The 14,676-nt window shown below is 42.5% G+C and overlaps 1 protein-coding gene across 2 annotated transcripts; it reads right to left on the bottom strand.

The window, feature by feature from the left end:
* Nucleotides 1-437: 437 nt before the first annotated feature.
* BPGM (bisphosphoglycerate mutase) lies at nt 438-13,616 on the bottom strand (the record flags this gene model as incomplete). 2 transcript variants are annotated; one of them, XM_084230077.1, is made up of 2 exons in its annotated part: nt 438-714; nt 13,016-13,616. In XM_084230077.1, the coding sequence occupies 2 exons, from the start codon at nt 13,614-13,616 to the stop codon at nt 536-538; spliced, it is 780 nt and encodes a 259-aa protein (XP_084086203.1). In that variant the 3' UTR covers nt 438-535. The 2 variants fall into 2 exon arrangements, with proteins under 2 accessions (XP_084086203.1, XP_084086204.1); XM_084230078.1 differs by having other exon boundaries at nt 13,284-13,616.
* Between the last annotated feature and the right edge of the window lie 1,060 nt (nt 13,617-14,676).

Here is a 14,676-nt window from a genome sequence, read left to right as displayed (position 1 = left end):
TGACTGACCCCCTTTAGGGCCTCCGGTCTTAACTATTGAAGCATCCCTTTTCCTACAAGAAAAGACTAGTAATAAATACTGAAGCAGAGTGTATTTTTACAGTATCCCTTACCACCATCCCAGAAAGTCTTACTAGATCTCAAAGTCAACTGCTTATTGGAATAAGTAGTGCCTGTCAGTGGTGACTCAACAATCATTTCATGAAGCGTGAATATCCAAACTTCATCTCTGCTTGTCACTCTCCCAGCTCAGGAACTTACAGGAACTTCTCTAGCTTTAGTGAGTAAACTAATCTGGGCAGCAGGAGAGCCAACTCACAAGGCTTATGACCCACGCCCTCGGGCACCCTGACTAAGGCTTTTATCTCGGTCAACATAATTTCTCTAGTTACCTCTATAAATACTACCCCACAGCCTAGCTCTTGAAAGCACTGGAAAAAGATCAGGAAAAAGGAAAAAGGAGACACCAGCACCCGTAACACACTGCATGCAGCCCCTTCTGCAGTTCTTCCTTGCCAGCACCCGAGAGAGACACTTTATTTTTGAGCTTTTTTCACTTTTCCTTGATCCTCTACTTTCTTAATGGCTGCTCGGATGGCCTCTTGGTCGCCCAGGAACTGGTGAGGCCCAACAGCACGCAGGTTCTCATCCAGCTCCAGAAGGATGGGGACGCCCGTGGGGAGGGTGATGTTGATGATGTCTTCGTCAGAGATACCTGCATGAGGAGAGGAAGGACAGGGCGTAAGGACAAGTCAGGAGGCAGCTCTGCCAGCTGTTTAATTGCATGTTTAGAATCACTTAACTGAGGGCCTCCCCGGTGGTGCAGTGAGTTGAGTGCAGCACTATGAAGCTGTCCGCAGCCTCTGCAGCACGGGTTCGATTTCCGGCCAGGGAGATACCCACATGGCACGGCAGACCTCTCCTGTCTCGCCCGCTGCTCCCCTCAGTAGTGTTTTCAGTCCATCTGCCTGTTCTGCTCCCTGCTCTGTCTGGTGAATTCTCTCACCCTCCTGTGCCTCTGGCCTATACCCCAGTTATTGTATAAATAAAATAAATCTTTAAAAAAAAAAAAAAGAATAGGGCCTCCCCAGGTGGCGCAGCGGTTGAGCGCTGGGTTGCAAAGCTGCCCGCAGCCTCTGCAGCGCTGGTTCGATCCCCAGCCACTGGGCGAGGGTCCCACATGGCGCGCAGACCTCTCCTGCCTCCCGCCGCTCCCCTCAGTGGTGTGTTTTGTCAGTCTGCCTGTTCTGTTCCCCACTCTGGCTCTGTGTATCCTCTCACCCACCTGTGTTTCTGACTGTACCCAGTGCTTGTATAAATAAATAAATAAATAAATAAATAAATCTTTTTTTAAAAAAAAGAATCACTTAGCTGTGAGGGATTCCAGCTAAGTTCCCAAAAGTTAAGAATGTGCTAGAAGTTTAAAAAAAAAATGCTTAGAGAGTCACATGCATCTGATCTTAGCACAGTGGGTATCTCTTGGAGTGAACTGTTCCTGTTTCCTATTTGAATCTGAGAGAAATGAAAATTTTTCTTTCCATGCACACAGATGTAGAAAAGCAATCAGGTTTTCCTGGGAATCACTTAATCTTGAAAAATCTGAAAGTGAACCAGGATTTTCTGGGGTTTTTTCCTTTTATATGCCATGCCCAGGTGAACTAAAATTTGTCTCAGAATATAGCTCAATTGATTACAATGTGGTTGGTTTTCCAATATGGAGGAGACTTGGAATGTGCTGGGGGAGATCCGGGCAAGAAGAAACAGTGCCCTAGACGTTTAGGAAGCTCCACCAAGAGGACTCGAGGCAGGGCTTAATGAACAGCCTGCCTTGCAAACAGGCTTCATTCTCTCATTGCTCCTTAACATTCCAACTTCCAGAAGACGGTACGCGTAAGAGACAAGTTTCCTTCGGTTCTTCTTTAAATGTAGCTGAATGGCAGGTAGTTCAACTCTGACCAGAAGCGCCAGAAGACTCCGAATTGAAGTAAGAATAGTAGCAGCAGTGGTAGTAATAACATTTTTTATCATCAGGGCTACTTTTAACAATAAACAGCTGACATGTGCTGAGCACATTCTATATGCAGGCACTCTTCGAACCACTTTCTATGTATTAACTTATTTAATCATCACTGCAATTCTATGAGGATATGAGCTATTTTCTTCCATGTAACAAGCTCTGGGCTAGAAAGTTTAAGTAAACAACTCGAGCTCACACAGCTTGTAAGTCAAACCTTGGCGTCTGTGACTACAGGAAATGTAATGCTCTCGAGTTTCTCTGAGTTCAAAACAGGCAAAGAGAAGGAGGTAAGCAAAGTGAAAGGCAATTAACATTATTCAAATTATCTAGTTTAGAAACACACCATTGTCACATAAATTCTCACCACATGCTTCCCTGTATATTAGCTGAAAGGAGTGAGGGGGAGCACTTGGGGTGTAACCAGGGCAGAATAGGCTATTAGCAAATGGCAAGCACAAGAGAAGGGACTCAGGAAAAGCTTTTCTAGCATGCCTTGCAAAGGGTCAATACACTTTGTCACTTTAGTCACCGTTCCTAACCGTGAGTGCCAGTGACGGGTTACAGAGTGACAGCCCTGGGCCCCGGCCACTGAGCCAGTTCTTTTTTAGAATTCTATATCCAGGCCCAGAAGAGCGACTTCAGAAGATTTTTGCACAAATTGTACCTACTCAAACAGCTACAAAGCAATGGAAAGAATCTGAACTTGGAAGTCAGTGTCTATTCCCAATGTGCTGGCCATCTCGTCCTCTGCCGGCCATACCTCAATATATGAACAATATAACTTCAGGCAAGTAACCTCTCTAGCCTCCACTGCCTCTGTCAAATTAAAAAAAGAAGAAAGAAAGAAAGTAAAACCACCCTTCCTCTAATAGCATTACAAAGGGTGGAGGGCAGGAGGAACACACTTCCAAGATAACACATGTGAAAAAGTGTTTGTTTTTCTCTATTTCGAATTCTTTACTAGGTAGAAGAGTCAAAGAGCAGTCTACTAAAACACTATTTTGTCCTGCCATGCTCCCATCCCCAGACTGCAACCCTACACAAGATCACGATCCAAACTACAGCTGGCAAGAGCAGATAAATTCAGACCAGACAGCCAGCTTTCGGCTGGGAGGGAACTTGGATTCTAAGAGCCCTCTGGCTCCACCAGGTCAGCTCTGTCGGCTGGCTGCACAGCAGCTGCCACAGGCATTCCTTGCCAAGGGAATGTCCTGGAGACAAGAGGGGGCCCCAATAGCCGGTGGTTTAGGGCATGGTCTGCAGAACTCAGTCATGCTCATCTCAAATCTAGGGGACGTTATGGAGGTCCCCAGGTCCGACTTCTATGTGCAAAGTACTCTGTGAAGGACACATGTGACCGTAGTCAGGATTTTACCTCCACTGAACTATACTTTCATTTACAGAAGTTCCTCTGTTTTATCCTAAATGCCTAAGGAAAGCAGAAGCCCTTCATGAGAGGCCTGAGAAACACGGGGACACCAACCACTGTTAACGTCCATCTGCCATGCAAGGACCGTGCTTTATCTGTCCCCAAAGTCTGTGAGCACACAACTCACTGAATTATAGGATAATACGGATTTAGATTGATCCAATTAATCTATAAAAACCAATTTGTCAGACCAGCAGTTAGCAAAGTTGACCATGTTTGACAAATGTTTACCAGAAGAAATAGAAAAAGATGAGCGTACAAATCTGTGAGTATCACGAATCTACTAGCATCTCAGATTCACTGGTCTTATGTGCTTTTGCATCACCAAAGATTAATCTTTATGAAAGTTCTTGGACCTAGAATTTTACTTTTAGATGACTAAATATTTCACTTTTATTCAATACTGTACTGGAGATTTAGCTAGGACACCAGGCAAAAAATGAAAGAAAAAGGACCTAGTTTGAAAAGGAAAAAGTAAAACTATCTCTATTAGCAGATGACATAATCCCACTAAAATAGTATTGGAGCTAATAAATTCAGCAGGGTTTCAAGATACAAGATCAATATATAAACATCAATTGTATTTCTATACTGCAGCAATGAGCACATCAAAAGTGAAAGGACGAAAATAATTCCATTTACAATAGCATCAAAAAGAATAAAATATGTAAAAAAAAATTTAACCAAAGAAGTATAGAACTTATACTATAAAACACAGCTAAGAAAATTAAAAGAAAAAATAAATGGAAAGACATCTCATTGTCATGGATTGGAAGATTTAATATTATTAAGATGGTAATAGACAATTATGTGCAGGAAGAATAGTCTTTTCACATGCAAAAGAACTGGACCCCTACTTCATAACCATATATAAAAATGAATTCAAAATGGATCAAAGACTTAGATGTAAGAGTTAAAACTGTAAAACTCTTAGAAGAAAACATAGCCTTAAAATCTTCATGACTTATTAAGCAGTGGTTTCTTAGACATGACACCAAATATACCAAATAAAAGAAAAAAGCAATAAAAGAAAAAAGATAAACTGGGCATATAAACATTTAAAATTTTTATGCTTCAAGAAAGTGAAAAGACAACCCACAGAATGGGAGAAAATTTTTGCAAATCATGTACCTGATAAGCAACTTGTATCTAGAATAAAGAACAATTATACTTCAATAATAAAAGCCAAATGACCAACTTTTAAAAATGGACAAAATATCTGAACAGATATTTTCCCAACATTATTAGCCATCAGGGAAATAGAAACTAAAACCACAATGAGATACTATTTGATTTCCACCAGGATAGATATAATCAAAAAGTCCGATTATAAATAAATATGGGTGAGCATATAGAGAACTGGAATTCTCACACATTATAAAATGTAGAGTATAAAATGCTGTGGACTCCTTTGGAAAGCAGTCCAGTGATTCTGCAAACAGGTTAAGCATAGAGTTACACATGACCTAGCAATTTCATTCCTAGGTATAAACCCAAGAGAGGCAAAAGCATATGCCCTCCCATAAACCTTCACAGAAGCATTATTGCTAAGAGTCCAAAAGTAGAAACAATCTAAATTGAGTCAACCCTACATTCTATAATACCATATTACAAACTTATTCATGGAACATCATATAGAGGTTAGAACGTGAGGCTTGATAGCACATCTCAGATCTGATGAGCTTAGATTTTTTTATACAGTGTCCAAGAAGGTTCTGAAGGGAAACAGCTGACCCCCACATCTGCTTCTCTTCATCTCTCCCCCTTTTTAAATTCTTGAATCCTCAAGTAGGAGCATCCAGGCATTAACTGCAATCAATTTAAGTGGTTGGTAAGAAATTGCAAAAGTTTAGGGGTAAGTCCAAGGGGTAACTCAAGACCAGAATGAGGAGAAATTCAAACATTTTCTGCACATAGGGCCAACTTCAGAAATTCAAGTCTGCACCTCCATGCCCCCACCCCCGAGTCACTGCAGCAGGAATGGGAACCAAAGACAGTTATGAAGGTCACTGTATATCGATGACCGCTCTCACACTCGGCCTTCCATGCACCCGCTCACCTCTCCCACCAAGACCATGAAGTCTAGCAGGTCAGGGACCCTGTCTTCTCGCCACATAATGCCCGTGGCTCCTGGAGCAGCGCTGACCCACTGGAAGGGGCACAAGCAGTTATGTGCTCGCTGCTGGGATCCAGAAATTACTTAGTTGTGTGACCCACTAGTCATCAACTCTTTATGTACAACTAAAGGCTGTAAGGTCGTAAGGAATAAAATCTTAACTAAAAATTCTAAAGCATAAGAGCTATCCATGAAAGCCCCCGACGGTCTGTCAGAGGCTCACTACTGGTCAGGTTTCAGAAAGAGGTCAAAATGGAGATGCAAGCACCTCAAAATGTAAAGATTGTGCGTCCAATTCTAGGTGCTGGAGCCTTGAACCCAGAGCAGTAACGGATGACCCTGAGCACAGAGCTGAGATGGATGAACTCTCTGGGCTTTCAGATTAAATGGAGTCTTCTACTGTGGAAGCCTTGGTTAAGGACTGTGTTCTCTTTATTAGCCTGACCAAGAAGAAAAGAGGATTGAAAAGGTTCTTAGCCTAGAACAAAAGGAGTTTTGGGTTTTGTTTTGTTTTTTGCATTTAGTGCCAATGCAGCAAACAATCCTAATTAAATGCCTTGTCTATACTTGGCTTTCTCCAAAGCTGTTTCCTTAAAACCTTTGAATTTCAGGAAAGTGGAAGGAAGTAGGAAAAGTGATGTTCAGGGAGACAGATTTCTATAGGGCAAGAGGAAACCCCAATTCTCTGATGAGGGATTAGAAAAGAAGGGAAACAGTTTGGACTAACTCATTCAACTTTTAGACACTCCTGGTCCCACCTCCTCTCTCCAGTCAAGCCAGTCACTATTCAACCCCCAGAAACGTGGGTCTGTGATGAGAAACCTGAATGCTATTGTTACTGGCACAAGAGATTCTGAATTTCATGAATGATCTGTTTATTTTTAATTATAAGTCTTTATAGTTTGAATGCTATAGATGTGCAACTTTAAGACAGGAAGCAACTGGAAATAGGTGATTTGAATAGTATAGTATGATCACAGGGCAACAGCTGCTAATAGAACACGGCAGAGAGCAGGCTCCATTCTACATTTTAAAAATTAAAAATTAAAAAAAGGTCTCCCACATCAGTTCTGGCTTCCTAAGAGAAAGCTTGACCACACCACTAGACAAGATTTGCTCCACAGAAGAGAGGCCTGAATTTGCTGCTTCTCAAAATATCACACTAAAATGCCAAAGGTGACTGCCTCGCCAGTGCGGGTCCCCAAAGCCATCCCAGCTGACCTTTCCTCCACGTTTCTCTAATTTCATCTCACCACTTCTCTGCCCTCTTACGTGTACAGCTGCACACAGTTCCTCAGGCGCCCAGTCTGTCTGTCACGAGTCGCTTGCATGCAGCTCTCATTCCAATCCTGGAACTGCCTAGCCCTGTGCTTGAACCCAGACTAAACAATCCGCTTCCGCTGGCAAGATGCAGGCTCCATCCCATGGAACCTGACTTTCCCTTCAATGCGGGCCAGCAGGAAACAAACAGGAAGTGACTATGCCAACCACAGAGAAAGAAACACACGCCTGTCTGGAAGGCTATGGAACAGGATGCTTTTAGGTCCCTAGTCTGGGTTTGTATGGCGGTGCTTCGTGAGATGTGTCTGGACTGGTCAGAGCAGGTCCTGCCTTGACCTGGTTCATCAATCCCGCTTAAGTGAGGTGTAAAGCAGTCCATTCGACAAGCATCTCCTTAACTATGTGCCATTTACAGATCTGTTTTGAGTTTTCTTTCTTCCGAAAGTATTAAGAACTACTAAGTTAGAAGTCAAGCCAAGCTTGAATGATCTGCAACTGAAGAGCAAAGAGAAGTAAGAAATAAGTAATTGCACAGGGGTGGGGGCAACCTTATCAGACAAGAAGCCTTTGCTGGGCGCTGACACAGTTCCTGTGAGTGCAGTTCTTGCACAAGAGTGTGACCTGGCTCCCAATCGGGGACACTAGCCTCGTGATGTGACTCTCTCCTGCTTGAGTCCAGTAGGTCTTTGCTGACCTGCTCCTGGACTAGATGGTTGAGAGAAGGAAAAAAGATGAGTCAAGTAAGGTGAGAGGATTTGGCAGTCAATGAGCAGAAGCAATTCTGGGGTGGACAAGCCTTCACCAGGGAGCTCACGGTCTATAAGGACAAAACTTCCCAGTCTGGGGCCTCCCTGGTGGTGTAAGAGGTTAAGATGCAACCTTTGAAGATGCAGCCTCTGCAGCACGAGTTTGGTCCCTGGCCAGGGAGAAACCCACATGGCACAGCAGACCTCTCCTGTCTTGCCCGCTGCTCCCCTCAGCAGTGTATTTCAGTCAGTCTGCCTGTTCTGTTCCCTGCTCTGTCTCTGGTGAGTCCTCTCACCACCTCCCTCCCCGCACCTCTGGCCTGTACCCCAGCTCTTGTATGCATAAAAATAATAAATCTTTTAAAAAAACACCAAAACTTCCCAGTCTGGAAGCCTCCACATAATTTCTTATGGAGGACTTTAAAGGGGAATTTTGGTGACACAATGAGCAGTCAAGGGAATTCCCTTTCAAAGTGCTGATATAGTAATAAAGCCAGGCTAGGACTGTGTTGGAACATATGCTGTCATCGGTCCTATCAGCAACCCTCCTCCCTGGCAGCAGGTAAAATGGTTTAAGTATTTTAAGGTCAATAGAGGAAAAAAATCACTCCATTCCTTCAAAGCTTCTGTTTTATAGGAGAGAGTTTTATAGATACTTACCTAGAAAACATAACCAGGTATCAGATGACTGTACAGCTACAAAAGCATTTTTACTTTTGTGACCCACGCAAAGAGTTTAGTGATTCTTGTATTTATAGATTAAATGGACTCTCATGACACCCACTTCAAGGAGTTATTCTTAACAGTAGTGGAAGCTAACAACTTTAAGTAAGGTGACCATCTAAGTTAAAATCCAAGCTGGGGCACTGTTCAAAGGAAAGAGATGTTATTAATAATTGTACAGGGATAGCAGATATTAACCAGAAAATGTGAGAGAGGCCTATGGTCACATAACTTTACAGTGTAAATAAACTGGCATTTAAGGTGGTAAATTTCATAGGATTTTAACATAATAAACACACACACACAAATAAATTGGCAAGTAGCCCTTCCTTTTAGATGAAAATCTGTTTTCTTCTTAAAGTAAGGAAATTCACTTAATTTTTAAAGTCTTGAAAAGTAAGCATCCAAATTCAGTGGAATGTTTTCTTTTAGTTGGCCATTTGTCAAGAATCACATAAAATCCTGTAACTGAACTTTTGAAAGTTAGACATGCAAGCTACTAATGCTGGTATTTCTAGTCCAGAATAAAATTAAAAAGCCTGAAAACTTACTATATTAACAGGAATGATATAGAAGAAATGACGTACCTAATTTCTTCTGATCTTGGGAAAATCATTTATACTTAATTCTTATAGTTGACAGAATACATGGATCTTATTTTTCAATATACACTATATGAGAAATACTATTAGTATGATGGACATTTAGAGGACTTTAAAACAAGATATAATTAATTCATGCAGTGATCCTAAAATCTAGTTCAGTCTATTTCATCACATGAAATCATTTCTTCCATGTCAGGCATAGGAGTAAGTGTTTCTGGGGATAAAGCAACAACAAAGAACTCCATGAATTTTCAACAACAGGACCAGCAGGGGGTACTATAAGCCAAAAAGGAACAAAGTTGTTTTTCCCAGGATGGGGACCCAACATTACAAACTACCTTTTGTTTTCCTATGGACTTTGTTTTCCCCACTACTGACTTGAGTCTGATGGCATATTCTGGCTTTTCTGCCATTCCCCACCTGAATGTCTGCCATGCTCCTTGGTAACCTGCCTTACCACTTTTATTCCCAACCTCCCTCAGATCCACCACCTTTTCCTCTCCTGCAGACATCTGCCAGCCCCACATCTTTTTCTACTTTCATAGAATCCCTACTCGAAACTCCTCCGTTGTACAATTTACCTCCTTCCTGCACAAATTCCACTGTTTTAAATCAGTTATCCCCGAAACAAAAGCCTCTCCTACAAAGCCTGCTCATGTGATAGGAATAGGAATTAGAATTTAAAGTTGCTTCAATCTCATTTATTTCTGAGGGGTAATTTAGATCCAGACACAGAATTTTTAAAAGAGGTCTTCTGCAGTAATGCTACATGGAGGCTGAGGACGAATATCTGCTGATTTCTCAGTGATCCTTGAAAATCATCTCTGACCCAGAGGTCAAAGCTGTGCTTTAATTTCTTTGTTCCTTATTCTCTATACCACATCCAAGCATTTCTACTTTGCTATCACTTCCACATTTTTGTGTTAAACTATTCTTTTTTAGGCCAGTGCTAAATCTCTTAATCTTTCAATACCATTGGTTAAATTCTTTTTGCAGCTTTAAAGAGATAATTCATATGACATAAAATGCATACTATTAAAGTGTGCAATTCAGTGGTTCTTCATCTGTTCAGACATGTGCAACTATCACAATTAATTTTAGAAAAGTTCTATCATCCCACCAAGGAACCCTATACCTATTAGCAGTCACTATTCATTCTACCACCTTCACTCCCCCAGTCCCTCCACTTCAGCAGTAGAAAACAAATAATCTCTATAGATTTGTTCATTCTGGACATTTCATATAAATGGCATCCCACAATATGTGATCTTTTGTGACCAGCTTCTTTCATATAACAATGATTTTAAGGCTCATCCATCCATGTAGCACATGTCATTCTTTTATATTGTTGAGTAATACTCCACTATATGGATATACCATGTTTAATTTACCCAATCATGGTTGATGTGCATTGGGGTGGCTTCCACATTTTGGCTATTATAGTTAATACTGCTATAAAGGTTTGTGTACAAGTTTTTGTGTGGATGTATATTTTTATATCTCTAGGTATTGTTATGAGTTGAATTGAGTCCCTCAAAAAAAATGAACGAAAGTTGAAGTCCTAACTTCCAGTAATAACTCAGAATGCAACCCTATTTGGGGTTATTTGGACATATGGTCTTTATCGAGGTAATCAAGTTAAAAAGAGGTGCTGGGGGGGGCCAGCCCTCATCTAATATTGTTGGTGTTCTTATAAAAAGGGACGATTTGGACAAGAAACAGAGACATACCGGGAGAACACCCACTGCAGACAGAGGGATGCTGTGAACCAAGGGATAGTAAAGATTTCCAGAAAACACAAGAAGTTAGAGGAGGCAAGAAAGGATTAGAGCCAGAGCATGACCCTGTCAACACCTTAATTTAGGACTTTTAGCCCCCAGAACTGTGAGAGTTATCTGCTGTTTGAGGTCACCCAGTTTTTGTCTATTGGGTGCCATACTATCCTGAACCCCATCCATCTCATCTGAAGTCTCCCACTTGTTGGTACTTTGTTACAAAAGCACTAAGTAACTGATACTGGTAGACTGAACTGCAGAATTGCTGGTTTATAAAGTAACTTTAAGTTTAACCCTTCCAGGACCTGCCAGATTATTTACCAAAGCAGTTATACTACTTGGTTGTTTTTCAAATATAGGAAATAAAGTTTTTCCACGTATAGCCTTGTCATCCACAGATAAATCTCCACCCACCATGATGACAGTCTTCTTTACCAACATTTGTTAAATCTTCCTACTTTCTTCCAAAAGGAAGAGCAGCAAATAATTATATCATTAAAGCCTAATAGGAGGGGATGTATGGAGTGAGCTTTGAGTGGTCCTGCAGAATAATCTAAATCTGAAAATAGGTGAAGAGTAAATGGTACTAAACATCAGGAAATGTTTTAAGGGAGAATTTCCTAGTTAAAGGGGGAAGAAAAGTGGATCATCTTCAAACAACAGAGTACTACAGCCCAACAACGATGAAATCATAGATCATTTAATCAAATATCTGACTTTTCAGAACAAGAAAGAATAGAGTCCTTTATAGAGTCGAGTAAATGAGACATACACACATGCTCTCACACACACAGATCAAGTACCATGTCTAGCCAATAGAGATCTAATAAAGTCTATAGATTTTAGATCTCTGTATGTAGCTAAAGGATGCCTGGTGCCCAAGTGATGATTTGGCTGTTGGCCCACCGTGCATCCTAGTTATCAGAACACATGCCTGTGCAGAGAGAAAAAAAGACATAAAATGGGTTTCTAAAGTGCCATGCCAGTGTGGCTATGGTCTGCTCCCGCTCCTAGGCCTACCTCACACAAGCAGACGCTGAAAACTAATTTAGGGAATAGCCCTTACTTTCAGCGCCCACACTTATGTGAGGTGATGTGTAGAGATGTAGGTCGAGAAAATACCAGACAGAGCAGATACTCCAAAATCACCACCTTTGGGGATTATTTAGTGATGGAAGAGAGGGAGTAAGAAATCTCCTGAAGGTGTCTGAGTGCAATCGCTGGGGTCCAAAAGCAATGAGTGTGAGTCCTTCAAAAGAGTTCACTTAGTTCATGTTACTTAAGAGGAAAGTAACAATACAGCACATTTCGGTAGACAACAAAATGCAGTAATAACAAAACTGAAGCTACTGATGATTTCTAAACCTTGCCTTTTTTTTTTAAAGATTTATTTATTTATTTGTTTGTTTGTTTGTTTGTTTGTTTGTTTGTTTGTTTATTTATTTATACAAGCACTGGGTACAGTCAGAAGCGCAGGAGGGTGAGAGAATTCACCAGAGCCAGAGCGGGGAGCAGAGCAGGCAGAAGGACCGAAGTACACTGCTGAGGGGAGCAGCGGGCGGCAGGAGAGGTCACCATGCGGGACCCACCTCAGGTGGCCGGGGAGCAGCCGGGGATCGAACTGGCGCTCAACCGCTGCGCCACCAGGGAGGCCAGGCCCTAAACCTTGCATTTTCCTCCTCCCTTTCTCCCAATCAATGACTAAGCCTGGTCTGGAAAGAGAGGACTGGAGCAAAAGATCTGTTCAGAAAACCCAGGTCTGCCAACATAGCACCCACCGTGGAAAGCTTAAAGAACATGAGTAAAACTGAAGTCTAGATCATTCTTACTTAACATGAAAAACTCCGATACTACTACTCAAATGCCATTTCAACAGAAATGTTTTCCCTCCCTAGCATCCTTCTATCTTTCTACCAAAGTCACATAATCCTTTAGATAACTGGTCTCAAAGTGCCAAACCCCAAGCAGCAATTTCAGCATCACGTGAAAACTTCTTGGAAATGCAGATGCTCAGGTCACAGCCCAGGCCCTACCAATGCAGAAAGGCCAAGAGGGGAGGGAAGCTTGCAGGCCCAGCTCCCTATCTGGGGATGCTGGTGGCGGCCAGAGTTTGAACTTCACTGCTTTGGATAATAACAACGTTAAAGACACGGGCTATCTTTGGACTTTGAGAATCACACGATTCTTAAAAGACTGAAGTGACAAAGGGGAACAGGGAACATAATTCTAGGGCTCACTGTTAGCTTGGAAACCAAGGCCTGTCTTGAGGAAGGTCCAACGTAACACTTAGCAACCTCTAGTAAGAAGAGACATTAAAACAGTACCTTCCAGATGTTTCAGGAGCGCCCTGCTGCTATTTCCATGAGCAGATATCAGAATGGTTTTGCCACTTAACACCTCCGGGGCAATCCTGTCATTCCAGAAGGGAAGGAGTCTCTCCAGAACATCCTTCAGGCTTTCCGACCGTGGCAGCTGATCAAAGGGGACATCACACATTTTGTATCTCCGGTCACTGTAGATTTCGTGGTAGTAAGGGTGAGACTCATCGATGGGCGGGGGGGTCACGCTGTAGCTCCTCCTCCAGAGCCTCACCTGCTCTTCGCCATGATTCAAAGCCATCTTCTCCCGGTTGAGGCCAATCAGGGCTCCATAGTGACGCTCGTTTAGACGCCAGGAGCTTTCCACAGGGACCCACTCCTGCCCCAGTTCTTCCAGGATCAGCCAGGCAGTGTGGATGGACCGATTAAGGACGGATGTGAACACAAGGTCAAATTCAAAGTTGAGTGCTTTGAGTTGCTTCCCACAGTTCCGAGCTTCCTCCAAGCCATCACTGTTCAGTTTCTGATCCACCCAGCTACAAAAACGATTCTCCTTATTCCAAGCACCCTCTCCATGTCTTAACATGATCAGTTTGTACTTAGACATACTGATGGCTGCGCTTCCCTGGAGCTTCCAGATGGGCTGATGTTCAATGACAGCGATACATCTACAAAGAGAACAAACAAGAGGTTGAAGTCATAGTGTTCGCCCCACTGACTTCCTGGGAGTGGAAAGCACAGCTTACAGCGGCCGGTTCCGAAAATGAACTGGAAGCATTCCTGGGAGCAGTTTTCACACCAGACATCCGGCAACTCATAGCCCATGGCACAGACGGGCATTTTGTACAGATCATTAATTACAGGGAACCTAGTTGACTTAAATTTTCTGGTGACTGGATAGTAAGTTAATTGTCTCAGGTAAAATAACAGAACACTTCACTCTGATGGCATGCTGCATTTCCAGCAGCCTGGACTTCCCGAAGACAGGCGTTAACAGGATGAGTTGTAGAAATCTACAAGGATAACCAATAGCTGGGATCTCCCATCTCCTAGCAGCTGACTCTAGACGGAAGGCATTCTCCTTGCTTTGTTTTTCCTCTAGTGGAGAAAGAAATACCAGTCTCACCCTACAGACGTTATTAAACACGTTAATTCAATGAACCACCATATATGTTTCGTTGGTGGCAAGCAGTTCTTCAATGCTATAAATACTGAATATCTAGACACACAAGAAAATCTAAGGTCGGCTATTCAAACAGCATTAGAAGTGATTGAAAGGAACATTAACACCCAGTGCCCAATGTGGCACGCACCTAAATAATTTCTCACCTGCCTTAAGAAAGATCTTTTGGTTGAAATAAATCCGGATGCAAAAAAAACTATCAAATGCAAGCAGCTGGGAGATGCTGCTGTAGAAATAGATTAACAGAAGCAGGGTTGGAGGAGGAAGAGGAAGAGGCCTGATAAGGAGGCCCAGTCTCCTCCTCTTCACCCTTCTGCTGTCCAACACACACCAGCCACATCTCAATGGGAGAAGAATCTAGAAAAGTGGGACAGGAAACCTGGAATCATTTCTGAACTCCCTAAGTATAAGCTCTGCCCCCCCAGGAGAACCAGCTGCACCCCTCTGCCTGCACCCCCAGCAGTGGACAATCTCCACTGACAGA

This window comes from Talpa europaea, assembly GCF_964194135.1.
Source record: "Talpa europaea genome assembly, chromosome: 3".
Classification (NCBI taxonomy): Eukaryota; Metazoa; Chordata; class Mammalia; order Eulipotyphla; family Talpidae; genus Talpa; species Talpa europaea.
Note: the sequence above shows the minus strand (reverse complement) of the source record. Positions and strands in the feature narration are given on the sequence as shown.